This window comes from Tachyglossus aculeatus, chromosome 9 (genome assembly GCF_015852505.1).
Source record: "Tachyglossus aculeatus isolate mTacAcu1 chromosome 9, mTacAcu1.pri, whole genome shotgun sequence".
Classification (NCBI taxonomy): Eukaryota; Metazoa; Chordata; class Mammalia; order Monotremata; family Tachyglossidae; genus Tachyglossus; species Tachyglossus aculeatus.
The window spans coordinates 62244241-62257893 of NC_052074.1; the positions used below are offsets into that span (position 1 = coordinate 62244241).

General features: G+C 45.2%; 1 protein-coding gene across 2 annotated transcripts in view; it reads right to left on the minus strand.

The window, feature by feature from the left end:
• The window catches only part of TFPI (tissue factor pathway inhibitor), a 67765-nt gene that overhangs the window by 4817 nt on the left and 49295 nt on the right, over positions 1-13653 (minus strand). Inside the window, exon 7 of one of the 2 annotated variants that reach the window (XM_038751503.1) lies at positions 8227-8471. The exons of the other annotated variant lie outside the window; for it this stretch is intronic. Coding sequence (XP_038607431.1) covers positions 8326-8471 — 146 coding nt within the window. The 3' untranslated portion in view covers positions 8227-8325. Of the gene's footprint in view, positions 1-8226; positions 8472-13653 lie in introns of those variants that run through there. 2 annotated transcript variants of the gene reach the window in all.

Consider the following 13653-nt stretch of genomic DNA (forward strand, 5'->3'; position numbering starts at 1 on the left):
GAAGACTGTGAGTCCCCCGTGGGACAACCTGATCGCCTTGTAACCTCCCCAGCGCTTAGAACAGTGCTTTGCACACAGTAAGCGGTTAATAAATGCCATCATCATCATTATTATTAATAGGTAGGGCTTATTGCCAACATGTGTTGAGTGCGAGACTTGCTCTTGTCTGTCAGTATGGCTTGGGACATAGTAAGTGCTTAACAAACAACATCACTATTTACTGAGCGTTTACTGGGCACAGAGCACTGTACTAAGAGGTTAGGAGAGTTCAGTACAGTAGCATTGGTAGCTACGATCTCTGTCCTCAAAGAGTTTCCAGTCTGGAGCAGAAATAGCTGTGTTCAAGCCGTGGTGGATCCAAACTCAGCTTGAGCAAATATTTCATCAAAATTCTACTGGGATAGATAGCTCCCGCACCCAAGATAGAGGGTGTGAGACTCCTGGGAGGCTACAGGGGACTAATAATAATAATAATTATTATTATTATGATAATAATGATGGTATTTAGAGAAGCAGCATGCTCAGTGGAAAGCGCGCGGGCTTGAGAGTCAGAGGTCATGGGTTCAAATCCCCGCTCTGCCACTTGTCAGCTCTGTGACCTTGGGCCAGTCACTTAACTTCTCTGGGCCTCAGTTCCCTAATCTGTAAAATGGGGATGAAGACTGTGAGCTCCCCTTGGGACAGCCTGATCACCTTATAACCTCCCCAGCACTTAGAACAGTGCTTGGCACATAGTAAGCACTTAATAAATGCCATCATAGAGAAGCAGTATAGCTCAGTGGAAAGAGCGCGGGCTTCGGAATCAGAGGTCATGGGTTTGAATCCCCGCTCTGCCACTTAGCTGTCTGACCTTGGGCAAGCCACTTAACTTCCCTGTGCCTCAGTTCCCTCATCTGTAAAATGGGGATGAAGACTGTGAGCCCCCCTTGGGACAACCTGATCACCTTGTAGCCTCCCCAGCACTTAGAACAGTGCTTGGCACATAGTAAGCACTTAATAAATGCCATCATAGAGAAGCAGCATGGCTTAGTGGAAAGAGTGCCGGCTTGGGAGTCAGAGGTCATGGGTTCGAATCCCTGCTCTGCCATTTGTCAGCTGTGTGACCTTGGGCAAGCCACTTAACTTCTCTGTGCCTCAGTTACGTCATCTGTAAAATGGGGATTAAGACTGTGAGCCCCAAGCGGGACAACGTGATCACCTTGTATCCCCCCAGCGCTTCGCACATTGTAAGCGCTTAACAAATACCATCATTATTATTCTTATTATTTATTACGTGCTTACCATGTGTCAAGCACTGTTCTAAGCACTGAGGTAGATACAAGGTAAGCAGTTTGGACACAGTCCCTGTCCTACAGGTGGCTCACAGTTTTAATCCTCATTTTACAAATGAGGTAACTAAGGCACAGAGCTATTTGTCCAAGGTCACTAGCAGACAACCCACGACCTCCTGACTCACTAACCAACTGGGAAGCTGAGCCCAATCTGAAAATTGACATCTTCTCTACACACGTACCCTCCCTCCACATCCATGCAACTTTTTCTTCCTTCATTCTGAACCCAGTCCCGTGATACTGACTCAACCTCCTCCCAATCCCCAAGGTCTGACTCTCTCCAGAAGACACTCCATCCCCTCCAACTCTGTCCCAAGGTGACGTCTCCTTCTCTCTGAAAAAACGGCAGGGCCTAGCGGATAGAGCACACGCCCGGGAGTCAGAAGGTCATGGGTTCTAATCCCTGCTCTACCCCTTGTCTGCTGGGTGACCTTGAGCAAGTTGCTTCACTTCTCTGGGCCTCAGTTACCCCATCCGTAAAATGAGGATTGTGACTGTGAGCCCCAAATGGGACAGGGACTGTGTCCAACCTGATTTGCTCGTATCCACCCCAGTACTTAGTACAATGCTTGGCACATAGTAAGCACTTAACGATACCACAGTTATTAGCCTCCAACTCTCCCCTACAAGGGATGGAGGAGTTGAAGTACTCTTCATCATACAATGAGACTTTCAGACAACTTCATTGCCTTTTACATTGCTCAAAGTATTTTAAAGTATGTAATTTTTTGAGGCACTGTTGAGTGGAAAATAGGTAATGTCATATTCCCCTACAAAGCAGCATGGCATAATGGATAGAGTACAGGCCTGGGAATCAGAAGGTCATGGATTATAATCCCCGCTCCGCTGCTTGTCTGCTGTGTGACCTTGAGCAAGTAATTCCCTTCTCTGGACCTCGGTTCCCTTATCTGTAAAATGGGGATTGAGACTGTGAGCTTCATGTGGGACAGGGGCCGCTCAACCGATTTGCTTATATCCACCCCAACGCTTAGTATAGTATCCGGCACATAGTAAGTGGTTAACAAATACCATGATTACTTTGAAAAGATTGAAACTGAAAAGAAGAAAAACCATTTTGATATTTGGCCCAAATTTATACCTGATATCTTTTACACGGGCTTTATCAAATGAGGATCTGACCTGATATTATAAGAATGTTCCTTCCCTGGAGACCATCTAAATATCAATGGGTTATTTCTTGGTCTTTGGTTTGGAACCAGTTCTCTCTGTTCTCTCCAACCAATCCATCGATATGTTCGTATGGATTTATTACTCTATTTATTTTACTTGTACATATTCTATTTATTTTGTTAATATGTTCTGTTTTGTTCTCCGTCTCCCCCTTCTAGACTGTGAGCGTGCTGTTGGGTAGGGACCGTCTCTATATGTTGCCAACTTGTACATCCCAAGCGCTTAGTACAGTGCTCTGCACACAGTAAGCGCTCAATAAATGCGATTGAATGAATGAATGATTGTCTTTATTGAGGGCTTACTGTTTGTAAGCCTGTACTATTGAGAAGCAGCGTGGCTCAGTGGAAAGAGCCCAGGCTTTGGAGTCAGGGGTCAGGCGTTCGAATCCTGGCTCTGCCACTTGTCAGCTGTGTGACTTTGGGCAAGTCACTTATCTTCTCTGTGCCTCAGTTCCCTCATCTGTAAAATGGGGATTAACACTGTGAGCCCCCCGTGGGACAACCTGATCTCCTTGTAACCTCCCCAGTGCTTTGCACATAGTAAGCACTTAATAAATGCCATCATTATTATTATTATTATTGTAGAGTGCTGTATTAAGCACTTGCGAGAGTGCAATATAACAATTGATCAATCAATCAGCTGTATTTATGGAGAACTCGCTGTGTGCAGTGTACTGTACTTGGGCGAGGACATTGTGATAGAGTTGATGGGTGGGTAGGTACCGTCTCTATATGTTGTCGACTTGTACTTCCCAAGCTGTTAGTACAGTGCTCTGCACACAGTAAGCGCTCAATAAATATGATTGAATGAATGAATGAATGAATGAATGCGTTCCCTGCCCACAATGAGTTTACAGTCTAGAGGGGGCAACAGATGTTAATATAAATTGATAAATTATGGATATGTAGGTAAATGCTGTGGGGCTGAGTGGTAGATAGTCTGTCAGATATGAAGCGGGAAGGTATTCTAGGCCAAGGGCAGGATGTGAGCAAATGGTTGGCGGCGAGAGAGCTGAGATTGAGGTACGGTGAGTACGTTGGTTAGAAAAGCTCTGAGGTAAAGTAGGAGGGGGAACGGTGATGGAATGCTTTAAATGTGATCGTTAGGAGTTTTTGTTTGACGCTGCCTGGATCAAACAAATGTAGATGGTCAACCACTCTGTATAAAAAAAATGATCTGGGCAGCAGAGAATAGTGTGGGCTGGAGTAGGAAGAGAAAGGAGGCTGGAAAGTCAGCAAGGAAGCTGATGCAGTAATCAAGGCAGGATAGGGAAATCATAATAATAATTCAGATGGAGACAAAAGAGCAGATTTTATCGATGTTGTGAAGTTTAAGCCGACGGGATTTGGTGACAGACCGAATGTATGGGTTGAATGACAGGGATGAGTGGAGGATAATGCCAAGGTTGTGGGCTTGTGAGGTTGTGGGGCTGTCTACGGTGATTCATTCATTCATTCATTCAATCGTATTTATTGAGCGCTTACTGCGTGCAGAGCACTGTACTAAGCGCTTGGGAAGTACAAGTTGGCAACATTTAGAGACGGTCCCTACCCAACAGTGGGCTCACAGTCTAGAAGGGGGAGACAGAGAACAAAACAAAACATATTAACAAAATAAAATAGAATATGTACAAGTAAAATAGAGTAATAAATACGTAAAAACATATATACAGGTGAATGAAATCATTCATTGTTAATGATGGGAAAGTCACAGGAAAGACAGGGTTTGGGCAGGAAGATAAGGAATTCTGTTTGGGACATGATAATCTCGATCTGCGGGCGGGACATCCAGGTAGAGATATCCTGGAGGCAGGAGGGAACGTGAGACTGCAGAGAAGGAGAAAGATTAGGGCGGGAGGTGTAGATTTGGCTATCATGCACATAGAGATGGTAGTTGGTAGACATGTCCTATGCCAGACAACTGAGGTAGAGTCCTGATCTAAACATGTTCTTCCCTCAGCTTGCAGGAGGGATCTGGAAGATCATAGCCCACCCAAGAAGCCCCCTGCTCATCCCTGGGTGAGAAAAGCCTCATAGAATAGAGAAAGAAGGCAGAAATCAGGCCCAGCTTCCCTGCCTAACAGGAGGATCTAAAAATTGAGTCACCCCAACCCCATCATGCTCCCTACCATCACAGGAGGTATCCCCAACTTCCACCGGTGGACAGAACCAGCGCTTAGAACAGTGCTTGGCACATAGTAAATGCTTAACAAATACCATCATCATCATCAAAAGCCCCTCCGTGCCTTTAAAAAATGTGAGACCCTTTTTCTTGATGACAATAATAATAATAAATAATAATGAGGGTATTTGTTAAGCGCTTACTATGTGCTGAGCACTGTTCTAAGCACTGGTGGGGGCGGGGAGGATACAAGGTGATCAAGGTTGTCCCACGTGGGGCTCACAGTCTTCATCCCCATTTTACAGATGAGGTAACTGAGGCTTAGAGAAGTTAAGTGGCTTGCCCAAAGTCACACAGCAGACAAGTGGCGGAGCCGGGATTAGAACCCATGGCCTCTGACTCCCAAGCCTGGGCTTTTTCCACTAAGACAAGCTGCTTTTGGGGAGGGGTAATCATGATAATAATGATGGTAATTATTTGGCGCTTGATATGCGCCAGACACTGAATTGAGCACTGGGGTGGATACAAACAAATCAAGTTGAACACAGTCCCTGTCCCATGTGGGGTTCACAGTCTCAATCACCATTTTCCAGATGAGTGAACTGAGGCCCAGAGAAGTGAAGCAACTTGCCCAAGGTCACCCAGAGGACAAGTGGCAGAGTCAGGATTAGAATCCATGACCTTCGGACTCCGAGGCCCATGCTCTAGCCACTATGCTTTGTTGTTTCTCAGTAGGAAGTCTCATTCTTTCTCAGCACTGGCTAAACCTTCGCTAGGTTACCGCTGGTATTTTTGAGTTGTCGAACTTGACCTGTTTTTCTTATTGGCTGGAATGTGCGTGTTTAGGCGCATGTTTGTGTACATGAATGCATTTGTGCGTGTGCTAGGGGGCAAACACATGAGAATAAACATTGAGGGGATCACTCACCTATGGATTTTGGATCATAGCTTGCTCTTCTCAAGACCCAGGAGAGCAGGCGCTCAGCCCTTAGGAGCCACTGTCCCTTCAGCCTGGACCCAGAGAGAGCGATGCTTGTTAGTTTAGATGCCACAGTTTTTTGGACAGGAAGTAGCTAGCCCAGTCTTTGAGCAGAGAAGTTTCCGAGTTGTGCCAAAGGGACAACTTGCCTCCTTGCTTTTCATTCATTCAATCGTGTTTATTGAGCGCTTATGGTGTGCAAAAGCACTGGACTAAGCCTTCAGTCTGTGGAATCCAGGCCTGGAGACCAGCAGGGCTCCCGTTGGGCTCCCCAGATGGCCAGCTCGACTTGCTTTCACCCTCCCGGCCTCACCCCTGCCACTAGCAGGGAAGCAGCATGGCCTAGTGGATAGAGCACGGGCCTTGGAGCCTGAAAGTCACGGGTTCTAATCCCGGCTCCGCCTCTTGTCTGCTGTGTGGCCTTAGGCAAATCGCTTCACTCCTCTGGGCCTCGGTTCCCTCTTCTGTAGAACGGGGATTGAGGCTGTGAACCCTACGTGGGACAGGGACCGTGTCCAACCCAATTTGCTTGTATCCACCCCGGCACTTAGTGCAGCGCCTGGTACATAGTAAGCACTTAAATACCATTATCATTATTAATATTATTAATGGAAGCAGCAGTGGCTCTTGGCCAAGCCAGCCAGGGATGGTGGGGGTGGGTGCAGGGCTGCTGAGGTAGGGGTCAGGCCAGTCCTGGGCTTCACCTCTCACAGTTCCCCGGGGTACTAGAAAAGGAGATTTGCCCACATACCCCCAAACCCTAGACTGTAAACTTGTTGTGGTCAGGGAATGTATCTGTTTTTATTGTATTGTACTCTCCCAAGAGCTTATACAGTGCTCTGCACAGAGTAAGCACACAATAAATACAATTGAATGAAAGCCCGGTCCGGAGCAGGGATGAAAGCAATGTGGCAAAAGCAGACTCCTGCTTTACAACTATGGCATCTGCCCTCCCTTCTCCCCAAATGAAAAGAAGTCAAGAATAAATTCCCTCTCCCCCCGTCTCTCTTTGTCAGTCTTCCCCTTCTTTTTCTCTTTCCTCTGCTCCCTTTTCCTTTCCTCCTCCCCTTCCCTCTTCCTTCTCCTCCACCCCGTCCCCCTTCTTTCCCTCACTTTTCTCTCACTCCTTCTTTTCTCTCTCCCCCCTACCTTGCTTTTATATTCCCTCCTTTTACTTCTCTACTCTGCTTTTCCTCTCCCCCTTCTTTTTTCTCCCTCCCTCCCTTTTTCTCCCTCTGTCTACAATGTTAATATGTGTTTAAATTATACAGTTGGCTCTTTGAGCCTCAATTTCTCAAAGGTTTCATTTTGTTTGGCTCTTCTGCACAAAAAGCAGCACAAGAAACATTCATTCGTTCATTCAATCACATTTATAGAGTACTTACTGTATGACGAGCACTGTACTAAGTGCTTGGGAAAGTACAGCAACAATAAAGAGTGACCTTCCCTCCCACAACGAGCTTACAGTCTAGAGGGACGGAGACAGACATTGATACAAATAAATAAATTACAGATATGTATGTAAGTGCTGTTTGACTGGGAGGGGAAGAGAAAAGGGGGAAAATCAGGGAGATGCAGAAGGGAGTGGGAGATAGGGAAGGGATTGGGAGATGAGTGTGCTCTAGTGGAAAGAGCACAGACTTGGGAATCAGAAAACCTGGGTTCTAATCCCATACATGACCTTGGGAAGTCACTTAACTACTCTAGGCCTCAGTTACCTCATCCGTAAAATGGGGTGATCCCTAAGTGGGACAGATTATCTGGTATCTACCCCAGCACTTAATACAGTGCCTGGTGCATAGTAAGCGCTTACTATGTTTAAAAATATTTTTCTATAAATGCATTTTTGGTGTGTCTGCCTTCATCATTTAGATTCTGATCCCCTTTTGGGCCAGAGACCAAGTCTCAGTTTGTTTCTTGTTCCTAAATAGGTACCAGGAAAAGAAAAGCCTCCTTCAGAAGCTACATTACCCATAACTGTATCTTGGGTTTAAAAACTGGTACTTGAGCCGTGATGCATTTGTTCATTCATTCATTCATATTTATTTAGTGCTTATTGTGTGAAGAGCACTGTACCGCTCTTGAAAGAGTACAGTAAACAGACACGTTCCACAACGAGCTTGCAGACTAGAGGGGGGAGGTCAGACATATAAATAAAGAAATTACAGATATGTATGTAAATGCTGTGGGGCTGAGAAGGGAGATGAACAAAGGGAGCAAGTCAGGGCGACGCAGAACGGAGTGGGAGAAGAAAGAAGGGAGGCTTAGTCAGGGAAGGCCTCTTGGAGGAGATGGGCCCTCAGGCAATTCTTCTACCAGATAAATAAATCAAACAGGGAAGTGGACAATTGGGCTGCAGACAGAAAACGAGATATGTTGCCACTCAAAGCTTCTCAAGTTCAAACCATCTATTTACTTCCATCTATAGCATTCAATCTATGCCGAAAGATATGCCTCTCTGACCAAGGATGAGCCTCAGTAATTGCCATAAATGCACCAAGGTAGTTAGGAGATCTGTGTCCTTTAAGTTGATCGGAACACCGCGGAGTGAGGAAGTCAAAGTGAAACGTGAATGAACATGAATGAAAGAATCAGAACGGTCATAGAAACAAATCTCCAAACTTTATTAGCAAGATGTGACTAATAATGGTTAACTTCCCTGTGTCTTGTGTCAGGCCCAGCCACAATTAACACGTGGAAAGGTTATGGTAAAAAAAGTGAATTTGCAAATCTATAAACATCACCCAATCCTAGAAAGGACATTTGTGTATAAATGCAGAAGGCGATCAGAAAGACTTGGTAAGATTGATCAGCACTCTTCCCACCACGACTTGAACTCTCCTTCACAACTGTGAATCACAAAAATAATGTCGCTCAGTATCAAAGCTATAGTCTTTCACCGGCCATTTCCAGTATTCTCAGGCACCCTCTAATCCCATCTCTAGCCCACCCCACAATCGGTAGACATCTTCTACCGCAATTAGCCTGGTTTCACAGAAACCGCAATACGCCGAGGTGGAGACCGCCTTTATACACACACAGAATTGACGGTCTTGTCTAGACAAATTTTCTAAGCTCTGGATTTTGAGATCACGTACATCACGGAGACGCATCACTCGTTGCAACAGAATTCGAATTCTGAACAAGAAGAAGGGTCCTTGCCTTACTTTTTTTTTTAAGTCCCCCCAACACATATTCTCAGTGAAGATGGAGACCTTCTGAGGAAAAAAACAGGTGACTAGTCTCATTCCTAAAATTTCAGGACCAAGAACCTACACAGAGGAATTAATTAAAGTGCTGGCAGTTTGAGCAGAACTGTTTAAACTTATCCCTCCCTGCGGTCATGCTCCCGCTGGAGCTGGGAGCACAACAAGCCACCCGATAGACAGAAATGCAGCACATTGTGAACTACGTGGATGGACTTCTCCCATTTTAGCCAGCAACTGGGAGGATTGGGATTAGAACTCAGGCCTTCCGATTCCCTGAGCAGTGCTCTTTCCCCTGTGATAATAATAGGAGTGCTCCATCCTCTGAGCCTAGGGGATAGATCACATGTCTGTCAAGTTCTAATCTCTGCCCTGCCACCTGTCTACTCTGTGACCCTGGGCAAGTCACTTAATTTCCCTGTGTCTCAGTTCCCTCATCTGTAAAATGGGGATAAGGACTGGGAGCCCCTTGTGGGACTGGGATTTTGTCCAACCTGATTAGCTTGTATCAGCGCCTGGTGCATAGTAAGCGCTTAACAAAGACAACTAAAATAATAATAATTAAAGACTGCTACTATATCCCAATCAATCAATCATATTTATTGAGTTCTTACTGTGTGCAGAGCACTGTATTAAGCGCTTGGAAAGTACAAGTTGGCAACATATAGAGACGGTCCCTACTCAACAGTGGGCTCACAGCACTTAGTACAGTGCTCTGCACACAGTAAGTGCTCAATAAATACGATTGAATGAATGAATATGATATGGCTTATGGAGATACTTTTTATATTCTTCAAAGAAGCCCCAAATTGGCAGTATTCCTAGGTTTTTTAAAAATGGTATTTGTTAAGCACTTACTGTGTGCCAGGCACTGTTCTGGGGTAGACACAAGGTAATCAGGTAGGGTACAGTCCCTGTCCCACATGGGGATCACAGTCTTAATCCTCATTTTTTTTTAGACGAGGTAACCGGAGCACAAAGAAGTTACCCCAGGTCACACAGCAGATAAGTGACAGAGCTAGGATTAGAACCCAGGTCATTCATTCAATCGTATTTATTCATTGACCTTCAGGTCCTTCAGGAGTCAGGTCCATCTGATTCCAAGGCCCATGCTAAATATAATAATAGGAGACAGAAGGCAAAGAGTTCTTAATAATATTGGTCTCGAAGGTCAATGCTAGAGCAAGCACTTAATACTACTTTGCACACGATAAGTGCTCAATAAATACAATTAATAATAATCAATTTAGCAAGCACTTAATACTACTTTGCACACGATAAGTGCTCAATAAATACAATTAATAATAATAAATTTGACGGTAGCAGAGGTATGGTATCGATTATCAATCCATCAATAGCATTTACTGAGTGTTTATTTTGTGCTAAGCACTGTATTAAGTCTTTGGGAGAGTGCAATAGAGCTAAAAGATGAATAGAGCCATTCTCAAGTAAAATACAACCTAGTGGGTGAGACAGGCACAAAATAATTCACAGATACAAGAAAGGAAAGTTGGATAGGTCTATGAAAGCTTCTCGCTAGACCGTTAGCTCGTTGTGGGCAGGGAATGTGTCTGTTATATTGTACCCTCCCAGGTGCTTAGTATAGGGCTTCGCACATAGTGAGTGCTCAATAAATAGGATTGATTGTTTGATATAAGTGCATAAAAATTGTAGATATGGAGCAGGAGAATTCTGTACAGATGGATGTCAGTGCAGGAGTGTTGGCCCTGAAGGACCAAAATAATAATAATAATAATAATAATAAGGCATTTGTTAAGTGCTTACTATGTGCAGAGCACTGTTCTAAGTGCTGGGGGGTGGATACAAGGTGATCAAGTTGTCCCACGTGGGGCTCACACTCTTAATCTCCATTTTACAGATGAGGTAACTGAGGCTCAGAGAAGTTAAGTAACTCGCCCAAGGTCACACGGCAGACATGTGGCGGAGCCGGGATTTGAACCCATGACCTCTGACTCCAAAGCCCGGGCTCTTTTCCACTGAAAGTAGTTGGGGGATGAAATACATCCTGGCGAGAACAAGTATTCATTCAGGAAGTTCTACTACAGGTGATCTTGGGTAGTTGGATAAGTACATAGAGAAGGAGCATGGTGTAGTGGATAGGGCACAGGCTTGGGAAGCAGAAAGTCATGGGTTCTAATCCTGGCTCTGCCACTTATCTGCTGTGTGACCTCGGGCAAGTCACTTCACTTCTCTGTGCTTTAGCTACCTCATCAGGAAAATGGGGATTTTTCCACAGCTGGACTGACATAGTCCAGCTTGATTTGCTTGTATCCACCTCAGAGCTTAGGACAGTGCCTGGCACCTAGTAAGCACTTAACAAATGCCGTAATTATTATTATTATATGAAAGCTCATCTCTAGACTGTAAGCTTGTTGTAAGGAGGAAACGTTTCTGCTAATGCTGTGTATTGCACTCTATCACAGTGCTCTGCAAATAGTAAGCACTCAATAAGTACGGTTGATTGATGTGAATTCGGAATGGCTTTCGAGGTGACAGAAAATGGCTCTGATTACTGCATCGGCTTCTTTGTTGACCTCCCTGCCTCCTGTCTCTCCCCACTCCAGACCATAGTTCACTCTGCTGCCTGGATCATTTATCTACAAAACTGTTCAGTCCACATTTCCCCACTCTTCGAGAACCTCCGGTGGTTGCCCAACCATCTCCGCATCAAACGGAAACCCCTTCCCATCGATTTTAAAGTAATCCCCTCGTCCCCTTACCTTACCTCTCTACTTTCCTATTACAACCCAGCCCACACACTTTACTCCTCTAATAATAATAATAATAATGATGGCATTTGTTAAGCGCTTACTCTGTGTGAAGCGCTGGGGGGATACAAGGTGATCAGGTTGTCCCACGTGGGGCTCACAGTCTTAATCCTCATTTTACAGATGAGGGAACTGAGGCACAGAGAAGTTAAGTGACTTGCCCAAGGTCACACAGCTGAAAAGTGGCGGAGCCGGGATTCGAACCCATGACCTCTGATTCCCAAGCCCGTGCTCTTTCCACTGAGCCACACTGGGAGGACAATGCCGACCTACTCACTGACTGTAAGCTCGTGGTAGGCAAGGAATGTGCCTGTTATATGGTTATATTGTACTCTCCCAAGTGCTTAGCACAGTGGTCTGCCCACAGTACGCGCTCAATAAATACCGAGGTGACTGAACCTCAATCTCATCTTATCTGGATGGTGTTTCAGGTAACAGAAAAGACCATGGACAAGGGTTTGGAGGCAGAAGAGAAGACTAAGTTAGCTTGGGAGGACCAAATCAATTAATCAATCAATCAGTGGTATTTATTGAGCACTTACTATGGGCAGAGCACTGTACTAAGCACTTGGGAGAGTACAGTATAACAGAATTAGCTGACATGATCCCTGCCCATAAAGTAAATCCACAGTAGATTCATTTCCAACCTCTGGCGGGATGAGAGCTGCTCTTTCCTCTAACCTACCTGAGCATTATTTTCTTAATAATAATAATAATAATAATGGCATTTATTAAATGCTTACTATGTGCAAAGCACTGTACTAAGTGCTGGGGAGATTACAAGGAGATCAGGTTGTCCCACGGGGGGCTCACAGTCTCAATCCCCATTTTACAGATGAGGGAACTGAGGCCCAGAGAAGTGAAGTGACTTGCCCAAAGTCACACAGCTGACAATTGGCAGAGCTGGGATTCGAACCCATGACCCCTGACTCCAAAGCCCGGGCTTTTTCCACTGAGCCACTCTGCTTCTCTAAGCTTCTTAAGCTACTTCCCTTCTTCTCCCTAACAGCAACAACAATTATGGTACTTGTTAACAGCGCTTACTATGTGCCAAGCACTGTTCTAAGAGCCGGCTTTGATATAAGTTAATCAGTTGGACACAGTCCCTGTCCCACCTAGGGCTCAAGGTCTTAATCCCCATTTTACTGATGAGATCCCTGAGGCCCAGAGAAGTGAAGTGACTTCCCCAAGGTCACACAGCAGACAAGCGGCGGAGCCGGGATTAGAACCCAGGACCTTCTGACTCCCAAGCCCTTGCTCTAGAGAAGCCACGCTGCTTCTCCCTAGGGAGGGCAGGGAAGGAAGAAAGTGTAGAAAGCCATTTGTCAGGTTTTCCACATTCACATCAATTTCTACCCTACATTAACAAGGGGAATTGAGAGTTAATTATCTTAGAATTAGCTTTCTCTGAAATCAATCAATCGATAGCATTTACTGAGCGTTCACTATGTGCAGAGCACTGCGCTAAAAGCCTGGGAGAGCACGAGGGTTGGAAGACACTTTCCCTGCCCACAGTCTACAATAAAATTCACTCAGTACTCTAGTGCAGATCATCTGTGCACTTTAATTTTTTTTTAACCGTATTTGTTAAGCGTTTACTACGTGTCAAACACTGTTCTAGGTGCTGGGTAGATAGATGTGAATTAGGTTAGACACCATCGCTGTCCTGCGTGGGGCTCACACTCTGATTAGGAGGAAGAAGAGGAGAACTGAGGCACAGAACAGTGACTTTTCCAAGGTCACAAAGCAAGCGATTGGCAGAGCTGGGATTAGAACCCAGGTCCTCTGACTCTTAGGCCTGTGCTTTTTGCATTAGGCCATGTTGCTTTCCTGCTTCTTTCTGACAGTGAGCTCCGAAGGTGGGGGTGGGGGGTAGATGGCGGAGGCGTAACCTCATTCTTCTTGGAGAAATACAGCACGAAGCAGGGCTTGTAGAGCGAACAGAGCTTGTGAGGCCGGAGAGAACGCAGCTTGGCCGATAATAATAACAAAAATAATAATGATAACAACTGTGGTATTTGTTAAGCGCTTACTAT